General features: G+C 39.0%; 2 protein-coding genes across 2 annotated transcripts; one reads left to right on the top strand and one right to left on the bottom strand.

Annotated features, from left to right (window-relative positions):
- The first annotated feature begins 10,132 nt into the window (after positions 1 to 10,132).
- Positions 10,133 to 11,826, top strand: LOC106923925 (uncharacterized). The gene is made up of 2 exons (XM_088014853.1): positions 10,133 to 10,170; positions 11,016 to 11,826. Exons 1-2 carry the CDS (start codon positions 10,133 to 10,135, stop codon positions 11,824 to 11,826), a joined length of 849 nt encoding a protein of 282 aa, XP_087870979.1.
- Positions 11,827 to 12,076: 250 nt separating this feature from the next.
- Positions 12,077 to 14,091, bottom strand: LOC148154876 (uncharacterized). The gene is made up of 3 exons (XM_088014977.1): positions 13,640 to 14,091; positions 13,443 to 13,551; positions 12,077 to 13,207 (listed from the first exon to the last, which is right to left on the bottom strand). The coding sequence occupies exons 1-3, from the start codon at positions 13,793 to 13,795 to the stop codon at positions 12,264 to 12,266; spliced, it is 1,209 nt and encodes a 402-aa protein (XP_087871103.1). The 5' UTR covers positions 13,796 to 14,091; the 3' UTR covers positions 12,077 to 12,263.
- Positions 14,092 to 14,649: the final 558 nt, after the last annotated feature.

Raw genomic sequence — 14,649 nt, forward strand, 5'->3', positions numbered from 1 at the left:
CCATGTTTCTGTCAGAAATAAAACATCAATATTACACTCGGTGATGAAATCATTAATTAATAGAGCTTTAGCACAAAGAGATCTGGTGTTTAAAAGAGCCAGTTTAAGTGACTTGGAGGCTGAAAGTTCTTCAGTCTAAGGTTTGAATTAAGACCACTGTTTTTTGTATTTCTGTTTTTTTGTAGCTTTTCTTGTACTGATCCGGACAGGTAATGTAAGGTAAGGTAAAAAACTTTATTAATCCCATAGGGAAATTAAGATTGTCTGTTGCTCACACATTAATTCACATCCACACGCATTAAAAGTGATCTAGTAAAAAGAACTTAAATACAATAAATACATTAAAAATGCTAATTACTCCGTCTCCCTCCCTTAACCCTCCCAGAAGTCACAGCACTGTGAAGCCTAATAGCCCGTAGGACAAAGGAGTTTTTAAACCTCTCAGTTGAACATCCCAGTGAAAGAAACCTGTCACTGCGGGAGCTGCTCTGGTTGGAGAAAACAGTATGCAGGGGATGTCTTGTGTTCTCCAGGACTAAACTGAGTTTAGACATTGTCCTCTGTCCCACCACCGTCTCCACAGACTCCAGGCTCACACCTACCACAGAGCCAGCTCTGTGGATGAGGCGATTCAATCTCTGTATATCCCTCTTCCTTGCACTGCCCCCCCAACAAACAACAGCATAAAATATAACAATAGACACAATGGACTTATAAAACATGTACAGGAGCTTAGAGCACACACTGAAGGAGGCCAGTCTCCTCAAGAAGTACATTCTACTCTGTGCTTTCTTGTACACATTGTATTGGAAAATCAGTTCAACTTATTGTCCAGTTGTAGGTCCAAGTATTTGGTAATGTCCTGTTTTGCAGTGCTGGGGGTCCAGACACATTCTTGAGGAAGACGGGTGTAAAGATAATATCTGGATCCCGGTCTCAGACCTCAGAGCGCTGGATTCTCTGGGAAGTCAGAGGCAGGTGGCTTAGATGAAGTGAGATCTGCTATGTTAGCGCTAAGGAGACTCGTGCCGAGGCGAATCTGTTGATCCATTCCATCCGTAAATTTGAGAAACTCTGGTCCGGAAGACATTTCTTCAAAGGTATCTTATGAATCCAGGGAATGAGTGGAGGAGCAGAGAGGAAAGAGAGAAAGGGAGAGGGAAGGGGGAAGGAGGAGGGAGGGCCCACATTTCATTAAAAAACTAAACAAAAACATGTTATCGCTGTCTTACCTTTACTTATTAATGAAATCCATGCACCGACAATTCTGCACAAAAATATCCATTCATCCAAAGCCAAGTTTATCCTCGACATGTCTTTTCTTGCATACCACTCCGTTTGAGTATTATCGATCTGTCTCAACGCAAACCTTTCAGCTCTGGTGTTGGTCTTCCTTTAGTTATTTCCTGCTTCAATTGAAAATTCACTTTAGAAAACGGTTTAAGTGTAGAAATATAGTCATCCATGCTGACGTCAGAAGAGAGGAGAAAAATACATCGCTGTACTTTACTTATTTACCATATGGCTAGCTTGTTGTCACTCTGCAGTTGTGAAGTCACAAAACTGATGTCTGGGATCATGAGTGCTCCCTGCCATGAGGCAAGAGAACTGCCTGCCTCATGGAATCTGTTGTCTGTTGTTTCAATTGCGTTTGTGTTGAAAGTTGGTGGGGACGGCTCATGGGGAAAGCGAGCAACTACACCTGCGACCGGATGCCATTTTTTGTTTTGGAAAGAATAAAGCCAAAAAATGTGAATGGCATGTATTAATGTAATGCTTACAATTGAAAACATAGCTGATACAATATTCAACAATATATTTTGTGCAAAAATATCACATAAATGTAAACTTAACAAGTTTCCCAAAATAAGCGAATAGAAGAGACAAATCCACTAAAACCAAAAACAATCAAAGCTTTCTACATCAGAAACTGAACAACTCTGAACAGGAAAACACAGATTCATACTGTAGATGCTAATGAAAATTTCTGTATAGTGTGCAGGAAGCACTTCACCTTCGGATATAGTGCAACTGTGATTTTGGTTGTGATTAACAGCTTGACACACAGTTAAATGGCTGAAACTATAGTGCACAACAACATGTTTTTGTTGGTGCAAGAGTTTTAAATCATGATGTTCACCGAGTCCATGAGAGCTTGATTCAATAAATGCCGAACTAATACATTTTACCATTTTATAAAATAGAATATAACACTGATCCTTAATTTGCATACATGTGTCCATGTCATGCTGAAATTTGAGGAACGCAACTATTTTATTACAATTCCTTGACAAGTACCCCTGCCCTCCATGTGAGATTTTGACATCAAAATTATAAATCTAAATTTTGAAAGAAGTCCCAGCACAGACTCATTTAAAGGTGCCAAACACCTGCCTTTTTCTGTCACTCATTGACACAAACTGCAGACATATTTGACCAATGTCTACATCGTCTAGTTTTGTCTGGTGGACATGGCACACAGCTGCATTGTTGAGCCTTACTTGAATCATTGTTGATCTGAGCCATGTCTTTAGCCCCCTGAGAGCACTAAAACTCCTCTCTGCCTCAGCTGAAGACACTGGGTTCACCAAAATCAATGTAACAGCGTTTCCACTTAATCAAACAACCCTCTGACATCTGTTGTCATCTCTCTGAGTAATGTGACCACTCCATCACTGGACTTGCAAGCACACTTAGCATGAAACATGTTCAACTGAACCTTCAGACTGTGGCTACTTAATTCTGGATACTGGTCCACAGTTTCATCCACATCTCCAGAAAGTAAAATAGCCTCCAGTTTCTCCAACACATTTAAATCAGCCTGAGTGAACCTCTCCTGAAACTGCATATCAGCAGTGTCAAACATGTGACAGAACTGAACTCTGTGGTGCTCCTCAGCCGTCTTGGGACAGTGTTGGCTAGCATTACCACTATAACGCGTTGGTGGTCTTCTTTGGTGAGGCATCTTGATTTCTTCTAAGCCAAGAGCATCTACCATTTGTGTGGCCTCATCAAAATTTTAATGAAACTTCAAACCATTTCTTTTTTCAGAAGGCTGGATCTCACACACTCAATAGCTTCTCTCATCCCAGAAATAGTCTCAGTGCGTTTTTGAATTGACCCGTTAAGACATTCCATGTCGTCAACAACCGAAAGTGCCAAACGAAGTCCCAGAACAGTGCCTTTTTGAAATCTCTGTAAGAGACCATTTGCCTTAATATTGCTTGATGCCATATGTTCCAAGCTTTCGAGGACAGCTTTACAACGGACCGTCCACCGGGTAGGACATAGTGGTCTAAGAGAGATACTTGGCCCTTCTGCACTTGATGCAGTGGCAGCAAACGACGACTTAAATTTTCCTGACTGCTTGCTTAGAGTACCTAACTCACATGTGTCAAACTCGAGGCCCGCGGGCCACATGTGGCCCGCAATTTCATTTTATGTGGCCCCTCCAGCATTTTACAGGCCGATGATCAACTTAAGTTTTGAGCACGAATTGACTACAAACTACATCTCCCATAATGCATTCCGATTGTTACCAGCCAACATTACTGCTTCTCGCCACTAGAGAGCAGCAGTCACCTTAAGCTGCTTATTGATTTTCCCAGCGAATAAAACTGAGACATCGACAAGCTAACATCAAAACGTCCAAGAAAAGAAACATCGATTTACAAGTAAGACTGAATGAAGATGTGTGAGTTGGTGTCAGGGCGGCAGGTCGCGCTAGACTTTTTTTGTTATCCGTTATCTTGACCGACAACATAAAAAAATCTGTCCTGTACTATTTTTATCCGTGAAATTACAATCATATTAACATCGGCCATTTAGCCGCATTTTATGCGGTTTAGTTAATATTCACCGTGAGTCCAGATCCCATCACAAATTAAGCAGATAAATACATCTACATTTTTCTCGTAGTGAGAAAAACCACTGACTGAGGCCCCAATAAATTTTAATAAATTGAATTAAGCGACTTCACTTAAATTAGCATCACTTCACCCGCTGGAGTCTGAACGCACTTCCTCCTGGTTCCCATCTGCAGTAAAATCTGCGCTAATTCATCAGTCAGTTGGATCTGTCTGATCCAAACAGATCAACTGAACTCTGAGTATTTTTACCCGGCGCGGTCCGGTGTGCGCTTTTACCAGGAATTTTTTTTTTTTTTTGCGTGGTTTCGCTTCTCCCAAATGGTCAGATGTTACGTCTGCAGCTCCTCCAGAACGCCGCTCTCCTGGGGAACGTGCACCAAGGCTCCGTTTGTTAAAACCGCTGGATGAGTTTTAATTTTTTGCAGCGGCGGAGCCTCGTCCGCAGTGGTTGAGCAGCGGACTGCGCAAGTTACAGTTTAATTAACTTCTGCGTCGTCATTTATTTCCTCAAGATAAACTGCCGACTCCTCAAATGGATTAACACAACGTTGCATTCTCTTTAGTTTTCTCTGGTCTGTAATGGAGACTTGAATTAAATGCGCCATTTCAACCAAAGGTTTGTAATGCGCTTCCTAACCAGACGCTCCAAAGCGTCCAGTCCATAACTCTTCAACACGCTGTCAGCTCCTGGTCAGAAAGACGCTTTTAGTTCAGAGTCATGAGATGATATTCAGAAAGGATTTTTTTAATTAATTAATTTCAGTTGCCTCAGACTAAATCTTTGCGTAAAGTCTATAATGTCTGACCATGTGACTTGTTTTTATTATTTGTTTGCTTACCTTTAAACACTGATTTAAATATTGTAATTTTTAAACTGAGCAGTAATTTTACATCCATGGAAACTCAAATGTAATATTTAAAACTTCAATACATAAAATCAGTTATTTAACAATATGAGGTGTTGTTTAATTTATTTTTAACATTGTATTTTTATACATTTATGCTAGGGGTGCCCAAGTCTAGTTTTCCAGAGCTACCATCTGCAACTTTAGATGTGTTCCTTCTCTAACGCACCTGGATCATTGACTCATTATAAGCCTCTACAGAACTGAATGAGGGAAGTCAACCTTTTGTCTGGGGTGTGTTTTAGCAGGGATGCACTCCTGATTTGTACCGTCAATGTAGCCTGTTGAGGGTGGCCAATATGCTGAAGTGGCCCTCGGTGAAATTGAGTTCGACACCCCTGACCTAACTCATGAATCCATTGCAAAGCATCTCGTACAACCAGACTGGTGTGGCAAGCAGCTTCAGTAATGAGGTTGAGGCAGTGAGCTCTGCAGTGAACAAACAATGCCAGAGGCTGCATTTTCTTTAGCTCTGCTAGCATTCCTGAATATTTTCCAGACATATTTGCAGCACCGTCGTACGTCTGACCACATAATGAAGAAACAGGTATATTTAGTCGAAGTACATCAAGGGCTGATTTTGCATTTTCTGCACCTGTGGTTCCGGGAACCTGATACAACCCGACAAAAACCTCCTGAGGTACTAAGTCATGATCTACAAACCGAAGACAGATTGATTTTTGCTGTACCTGAAATGTCTTGTGTTCCATCAATGATGAGAGAATACTGCAAAACAAGTAAAGCTTGAATACATGCAGAAATTTCTCTCACAATGGTATTGCCCAGTAGTCATGATTCTGTGAAAGCCAGCAAGGGAGACATTCATCACCCTTAAATTTAAATTTTAATAACTGAATCAAATGACCATCTTTGATATCATGTCCTCTTATTGCTAGTCCCTGCCTGGCTAAGTACATTACTGACCCCAATACATTTTGCAAGAAGTATTGTGCCTCTTCTTGCTGTTTTGCAACAGCACTGGAAAACAGAACATCAATTTTTTTCCCTTTTTGTGCATACATCATAACTGCATGGCTTTGACAAAGCGGTAACACTTTATTTGAAGGGGGTTGAATAAGACTGACATGACACTGTCATAAAAACCTGTCATGAACATAAATAAGCCTTCATGAATATTTATGACTGTTGTCATAAAGCGTCATTCGGTAAATTATGACACTTTTAATACAAAGTTGACATTATTCAAAATGTCTTTGTTATGACAACTTGACATTAACCAATAAATCATTACTGATATAAATTTGTTCTAAAAGTATTACTGATTGCACTTTAAAAATGAGGTAACTTTATGTTATTAAAGGTAAAGTTTAAACAGTAATGATTTACTGGTTAATGTCAAGTTGTTATAACAAAAACATTTTGAATAATGTCAACTTTGTATTAAAAGTGTCATAATTTACCGAATGACGCTTTATGACAACAGTCAAATATTCATGAAGGCTTATTCATGTTCATGACAGGTGTTATGACATATTATTGAAAGTGTCATGACAGTCTTATTCAGCCCCCTTCAAATAAAGTGTTACAGACAAAGCTCATGGTGCTTAAATCTTGTGGTAGCATTTTTCCAGTTTATAAACCCCTTAATAGAAAACCCTGCATCTGCTTTTTTAGACAAAGTACTGTTAAGAAAATAAATTTAAAATATGCTAGTTTTAAAACTTAACCACATGTACAATATGATATAAAATTAACAGCGTTTTAAAATAAGAGAATTTGGTTCTAAATTGCCTCCATGGTCCAGTGGACATCTAATTTGTAGGATGTTTATATTAAATATAACATAATAAGTTGAATTAAAATAGTTTAGTTTTAGTTTTTTATCATTTAAAATACGGTTCTTAACCTCTCTGTGGACTGAGCAGGAATTCTCAGGGGGTCATGGCTGTTTGTGTAAGTTTAACCTTTTGACCATCTTGATAAGATTTAAACAGCTGGTGTAAAACTGAATGCAACAGAGTAGCTGTAAAACAATCTAATTTGTAATCTCTCCTAGTTGTTAACATGTCTTGATTGAAATAGCCTAATTATAGTTTTCAGATTAATAACTTATTCTGCCCTATTGACCTTTATGTTACCTGTAGTTACAGCACATTGTCTGCTAGATCTTCTAATCTGCCCTTTGTGTGGAAAACAATCAGGAGAAGTTCCAGAGTTCACACTGACATGTGAAAAGCCATAAAACAGCATGAGTTCAGGCTAATGGAGGAGAAGCTCTGCTTCCACTTTGTTTAGACAAAGAAGACAACTGGTGTTTGATCTTGAAAACAAGTTGCAGGGAGTTTCTAACTTTTAAGAGGGTCCGAGACAGCTCCTGGTTGCATGAGCAAAGATATGCCTTATTTGAACAAATTAAAGAAAAGAATACACCTTTACTATAAAAATTTGTGCACGTGAGGAACAAACCAGATTTGCTTTTGCAATTCTCCAAAGACGTCTTTGCTTTTTGTTTGTCGTTTCCATCTTTTGTCTTTTTCCCTCTCTCGGGTAGATTCATGTGTTGTTTGGGCTCTGAGTTTTCTGATGTTTTGTGATGTGCTTTTGTGGTGATAGTATGCATCTGTCTTTAATAAATGCTGATTATTGTGACGCTGGCATCTCTGTGTGATCTCAGTCTTTTCGCACAGCATTTTCTGAATTTGGGCATAAGAGGATTTAATGAGTCAAAAGGTTTTAAAAAGGTTTTAATAAGCTTTAAAAATTTTCCTCTCGTAATAGTACTTTTTTCAGTTGTGTATGTTTTAACAAAATAAAAGCAAAGAATGCCCTTTGCTTTATCATTGTAGTGAAGCCATGGATGCTGTCTATACTACCTGTCCTGAAAATGCAACATTCTAATTGAAAGTTTGAGTCCCAATGACTTTGTGAATTTGGCTGATTTGGTTTTGTGAATGTATCAAAAAAAAATCATCTCCATCCTTTGCTTCAAGACTGCAGCCTCTCCCTTCCTCCTGGCTTTCATTCTCAGATTCTTTGATGTTCTCTACCGATGAATGAATTTCCTTGCGAATATAGAATTTTAATTAATGTCCACCGTCTTCTGACAAAATGCCAGCTGGTTTTAGTTTAATGTATTTTGCATTTTTCTGCCTGTCACCTGTGAGCCTGACTTTGCATCAGTCCCTGAATTGGCTGACATAAGCACTCCTGTACCCTGTGAAAATATGCATGCCAAACAAGTTATGAAGTGTATTAAATATTCACAATAATTAAAATAATGCACCAAGCACCAGACATTACAAATCAAAGAAACCAAATATATTAATTTTGTAGAACATTTATTTATGCATGCAAACACTTATGGTCCATTTTAGGTCATTTTTTTCATTTATTTTACTTTTAAATATGACCAGGACTAAGCCAAGATCTTATGGGCCCTTAAGCAGAATATGATTTAGCGACCCCTTCTTTCTGTCAAGAATATCACCACCATTACCAGGGTATCAGTGATGATTTGATGGAATCTGGGAGAGGCGACTAAGTTCAACTAGCCTAAATGTAATCAGTAATCAGATTTATTATTTACACTTTTACAAAGTGAACTTGCTAACTCCCTTAAAATTGAAGAAGTAAATAGTCAATTATTTACTTCTGTTTCGGTTAAGTAAAAAAATAAAGCAAGGCGACCTAAGCACCAACTCTGACAGACTATCAGTAGAGCAGGTGTTTAAATTAGCTAATCTACCAACACTGTGATAGCAATAGATAGCTAATATACCACAGCCATCACTTAATAACAAAATAAACAATCTAAAAACAGAAAACTGTAATGGACTGAAAGTTCTGTTTTTTATGAGGGAAATTATTTTTGTGTCTTTAAGTGTAATCCAGATATATTTGCATTGTTGTCTGTTGCTATGGCAACGATACTGTATATAGCGTAGCCAACATAGACAGCAAAAATAGTGGTTGGAGTCATTTTTCAACGGTTCAGAGTAATATTTTAAATGACGTATTCACTGCTTTTTACTCCATTGTCTGTGCTTTTACTACTTTAAGTCTCTCCTGGCTAAAATTAGGTCTTAATATTTCCACAAGTCTCTCTTCTCACTTGCGAGTCTGAGTCCACAGTTGTCCCTGAATTGGTTGGCATGCTCGTGCCCTGCTGAATGACACATGTACCACAATAGAACCTTAAAATGTCCTTTATCCCACACATCTAATCGAGAATATTTTCACAACACTGTTTGCTTTTTACCTGTAAACCAGGGGTCCCCAAACTTTTTCCTGTGAGGGCCACATAACTTTTTCCTTCTCTAATGGGGGGCCGGAGTCAGTTTGTAACAGAAAAAGTGTGACGTTTGCAGGAGTGCCTAAATGTAAAAATGTATTGTTTTCCAGAACGCACCATCAAATAACCCTCTCTGGGTTCTTCACAGAAAGAATCCAGGAAGGATTATTGTCCGTATTTTCCTAACTACGAGCCGCACCGGACTATAAACCACAACCCCAAAGTTTTTTTTTTTAAACCAGTAAACATACACGTATAAGCCTCAGATATCTCTGCCGCTCCAGGTTTTCCACAGTGATGCAGCAGAGGGGGGCAGACACCCAAAATTTGAGTCATAACAGGTCAATAGACCCTTTTCACAGTGACGTCAGACAATGGCCGCCATAACTCAAAACTGGGTATCTTTACTTCCGGTGTGATTTTGCCTTGGGAAGCAAGCTGAAAAATTCCCGCATTCTCTTAATCTTAAGGATATAATAAAAGGCAAGTTTAATAATAACAGCATTTAAGTGTTAGATAGCTGTTATTAATTATTGTAAATTCACCATTCTCTAACTGTGTATAAAATAAACAGCCTCCGATCGGAGAGTAAACCACCTAGCAGCAGCTTTAGCCACATTTAGGAAAAATATACTCTCCGTCAGTGCTGTAACGTTTAGAGGTTCACTTTCTGTATTTTATAAAACAGTGTTTACGTGTTAGATAACCGTTATTAGTCATTGTCAATTTACCATTCTCCAACTGTATTCAAAGGAACCAGCCTCCGATCAGCTAGCAGCAGCTTTAGCCACAGTTAGTAAAGATATACACGGCCGCCTGTCAGTGATGTAACGTTTAGAGGTTCATTTTCTGTATTAATGGAAAATAAAGGGCAGCTTCCAACAACGTTGTTTAGAATAGTATTTTAAATATTGACTTAAAAGATTTACATGCATCATTCACATATTCTGATGTGATTCATAATTTCTCTTTTTGTTTTGTTGTATTTTTCCATCTTTCTCAGCAACGACCCATCTATCAAACAACCATGGCACAATCATCAAGCCGTTGCTATTGTAGTGTGCCATGCTGTTCAAATAAACAAAAACAACCCTATTTGAGCTTCCATGACTTTCCTGTGGACGTGGAAAAACGTGCCCGCTGGGTAAGAGCAATCAGGAGAGATGAAGGAAAAATGTTTCAAATCCTCAGAGGGAGCACCTTTGTCTGCAGCCAGCACTTTACCCCAGAGGATATAAGTACAACAGCCAGTGGAAGAAAACGGATTAGACAAGGAGCTGTGCCTTCTAGATTTCACTGGAATGATTGGGGTAAATGGAGGAGAACATTGAACAGTTTTTAAAAATATTATAAACAAAAATGTATTATGATCATGAAGTGACTCAACATATTTTTCACATCTAGGGAGAAGTTCACAAGCTCGTGAGTCTGTTTACAGGCGAACCAAAAAGTCTCAGTGCTGCTGTTCAGGATGACTCACAGAAGATTGCTGACCCTGAGGACTCCTCAAAGGAAAAATTGCCTCCAGGTCCAATGGCAAAAGACCATGACTTTGCCTGTCATTCTTTTCCGGGTTAGTATTACATAAAGTGTCTTGTAGAAAAATTATATGGCAATGAATCACATTGTAACAGTCTAGAAAATATAGTGTTTTTTGAGTTTAACACAAAAATGCATATATACGTACACACACGCACACGTGTATCCTGTAATGAGGACAGTGAAAAATTATAGATGTTTGTGTGAAGTCTATTAACATTTATTTTTCTTTCCCTTAGGTGAACTACACAGTGCCATACAGAGAATTAAAGAGTTGGAGTTTCAAGTGTTATCACTTGAAATGAAAATCCAGGAGCTAACTCTTCAAAAGAAGCAGCCAGTGATTTTCAGGTTTTGTTTGACAGATGAAGATTTCCGTTATTACACCAAATTCACCTCAAAAGAGGTCTTCAATGTGTTTTGGGAGTCAGTTTACCCTTCTGCTTCAAGGCTAGTGTACTGGTCCAAGGCACAGCAGACTGAAGAAATACCTAGTCCACAGCGAAAACTTCCACTCATTGATGAACTGTTTATGTTTCTTTGCCGTGTTGCAGCTGGACTTCAGAAGACTTTGTCAACCATCTTTGAGGTAAGTTTGTCTACAGTTAGCCGCACCATCTTAACATGGACTAGTTACCTTTACCTGGTTCTTGGTTCGCTGTCATTGTGGATGACAAGAGAGCAAGTTCAGGCCACCATGCCTGACAAATTTAAACAGTACTGCCCTCACGTGCGTGCGATTATAGACTGCACTGAGATCCGTTGTGAAACTGCATCCTCCCTCACACTACAGTCAGAAACCTTTTCAAACTACAAAAACCACACCACCTTTAAAGGTCTGATTGGCATTGCTCCTTGTGGGATTATAACATTTGTATCCAGACTGTACACAGGCTCCATCTCCGACATAGAAATAACTCAAAAATCACAGATATTAACGTTACTTCAGCCTGGAGATGGGGTTATGGCCGACAAGGGTTTCCAGATAGAGAAGATTCTGTCAGAGGTGGGAGCAACGCTTATCATTCCTCCACTTAAAAAATCCACCCAACTCAGCATGGAGGACACCCAGAAGACCCAGGCTATTGCTCGGCTGAGGATTTTAGTTGAAAGAGCCATACGAAGGGTGAAAGAGTACCATATCTGGGATGGTCTTGTTCCTCTTTCTATGGTAGGCTCAGTCAATCAGCTGTGGGTCATCTGCTGTCTACTTTCAAACTATCAGGGACCTCTGGATCTAAAAGGAGACAAACCTGTGTAGAGCCTCTTCTCCTGCAAGTCACAGCCCTTGGATGAGCATTAATGTAAACAGTTGTGTTGTAAACAAAATCTCTCCATATATATGACCTGTATTTGTTATTATTGAATAAATGAATAGATGTGAACAGTTCTATCAAATCTATTGTAAATAGCTTATCTTGAGGAAGCTACATATATACAACCTTTACATTTAAATTGCACTTTGTACATTTTACACATCTGTCAATGAAGTATTTGAAGGAGAGAAAATGTTCAAATTAAAGTTTTTATTGTGGAACAAAGACGATTTGTGGCCATCAATTGCAAACATTAATAGAATAATTATATTACAAAATGAACATGGAGCATACACAAATGGCCTCAAGTTCACAACTTTAGCCCATTTGTGATAGGGAGAGTATTTACAAAAGGCCTATCAATTTTATAACAATCATTTTCTCAAGGTTTACCATTTAAGAAAACATCCATGTAGATGTCATGATAGAAATGATCGAGCCTCTGTCTCATTGAGAGGATAAGCTCCTCATCCCTAAATATTCTCTCAACTGTGAAGTCAGTGTGGGTATCTGTAATAAAATCACACCACTGAAGTCCGCTTACAGCCAATTGGCCCTGAACCTGATAATAGTATTTATGACTCTTCTTAAGGCAAGCCTGGCCTTTAATTGTAACTAGGTGATTAACTTGTGCCACATTGTCAACATTGCAACTCTTTACCTCAGCTAACCCAAATGGAGGCATTTCCTTTGGGTTGAAGACTTTAGCATCAGGGCTAGCTCCAAGGTGAGGTGCGTCAGGATGAATGATAAACCCACATTGCATCACAGAGACATCAAACAAATCTGAATATTGCCTCAGTATTTCAGGTTCCAGATCCAACCCTCTTTTCATAGCGGCTGTCTGGGGAGTTCCTCTGAGAATACGAGTTGCCAAGGCCTTGGCAGAAGACTGACCACGCACATGGCATACTTCACGGAACCTGCTGGCTGTAAGTCGGGGTTTGCGTACCTCTGTCCACAGCTGGCATTCTGATTGCTGTCTGGTTTCTGCTTCAATAGCAGCACATATCTTACGTGATATCTTAAGGCTCTCTAAATGGCAAAGTTGCCTATAATTAGGCTCAAAATCTAGTGGAAACCTAAAGCTGTAGCCGTCAACAGGTAATTGAGGGAACTCAGGGGCATCTGGATGTTTGATTATGTCTCTGCTCATTTCAGGAAGGCACTGATATGAGAGCACAGAACCAAATGGCACAGGACCAAATTTAGAGTCCACTAAAGTAAGGTTTTGCAGTCCATAAAGCAACTTGCATATTCCTGGTTGTGGACGGATTTCTTTTAGTTTCTCCCCGCTGGCTTCAATATGAGGATCTGGAAGAGGACCTGCCAAGTGAGAGACGTAAATTTTTATGTAGATTTAATTATGTCATGTGACCTTTCACACCATGACAGTCACCACCTCACTGTATGTTTATAATGAAAAAGCTGTTACAAATGTTAATAATAAAATGTTAATTATGTATGCTAATATGAAATACAAAGCAATACATGCTATTTATTCTTATCTATGTTAGGAAGGCATTACCACCTTTGAATAGCAGGGGACTCATTCCCTCACCTGCATAGGCTCTGTACAGTGTGCACTTCACGCTAGTCCTAATCCTGGTTTTTTCCCTTGCCACTGGTTTACACACTGTCATATCATTTGTAGCCTCTGGTGCAACTCCCTATAATCACAAATGATTTATTTAGAAATAAATCAATTCAAGTGATTAGCGTAAAACCTAAAAAGTTAAAGAAATATTAATATCTGACCTTTGTCCTTGGACGGTGCCAGGTCTGCAGTGAACTGGTGCACGACAGAGGCAATGGTACGGTCTTGTAGCCCATTGTACTGTAGTGAGCAGTTTGAAACAGAAGACCCACCATGTGATTGCACAGGGCTTTCCCAGCTGTGCAAGAACATGACATGTACTTCAGTTCCACAGGCACCACAATAGAATCAAGTGTAACCTGCCAATAGGGACATAAAAATGATTAATCCTGTTATGTTGTCATCAATTTTCTACTGCAAAGTGTGCAACTGCAGCAAAACAAAATAAAATAAAACTTAACCCTAATCAAAACATCTGATAATTATTCATCTGAGAAACCTGAAGGTATGAGCTTCCTCCTTTTTCTTCATTGACCTGTGACATCGTCCTCTCACTGACACCTCTCTCTCAACTGCAGTCGTTTGGGAAAAACATTTCATTAACACTACTCTCTTTTCTCTTGCTCAAATTTTTGTAGCTAACAGCAGAAAGGTGGTTGCACAAATAAGTTATAGTCTTTACTGGAGTTGCCACTTTCCAGATATACTCTCATGGTATGAGGACCCCACATTACATTGAGCTTTGCCAATATTTACTAATTGCTAGTTATTTTATAATCATAACATCCACATTCTATGTCCACTTATAAGTAAGTAAGTAAAGTTTATTTATAAAGTGCTTTTAACATGGAATCACAAAGGTTGAACTGAGGAGGAGATTGGTTTAAGATGATGGACAGGGAGAGTTTGACTGAAACTAAATAGATGTCAGACATATTCTGGGGCTGATTATGTATCTCTGCTCATTTCCAAGCTCAAATGAGCAACTTCACGTTCAAACACAAGTCCCCCAAAAAACGCGACCGGTGAATCATTATTTTTTATGAGTTTAGAAAAAACAAGACAAAAGCCAAAAATAACAGTTGGGCTTGACGACATTTCTGTTTTTCCAGCAACAAAATGTGCATCTCCATGCACTGTTCATGTTTCTGTCTTGCTAACTGTCAGAGTC

The sequence above is a fragment of the Poecilia mexicana genome, unplaced genomic scaffold (genome assembly GCF_051168715.1).
Source record: "Poecilia mexicana isolate PSO_F unplaced genomic scaffold, ASM5116871v1 scaffold_17, whole genome shotgun sequence".
In the NCBI taxonomy this organism is placed as follows: Eukaryota; Metazoa; Chordata; class Actinopteri; order Cyprinodontiformes; family Poeciliidae; genus Poecilia; species Poecilia mexicana.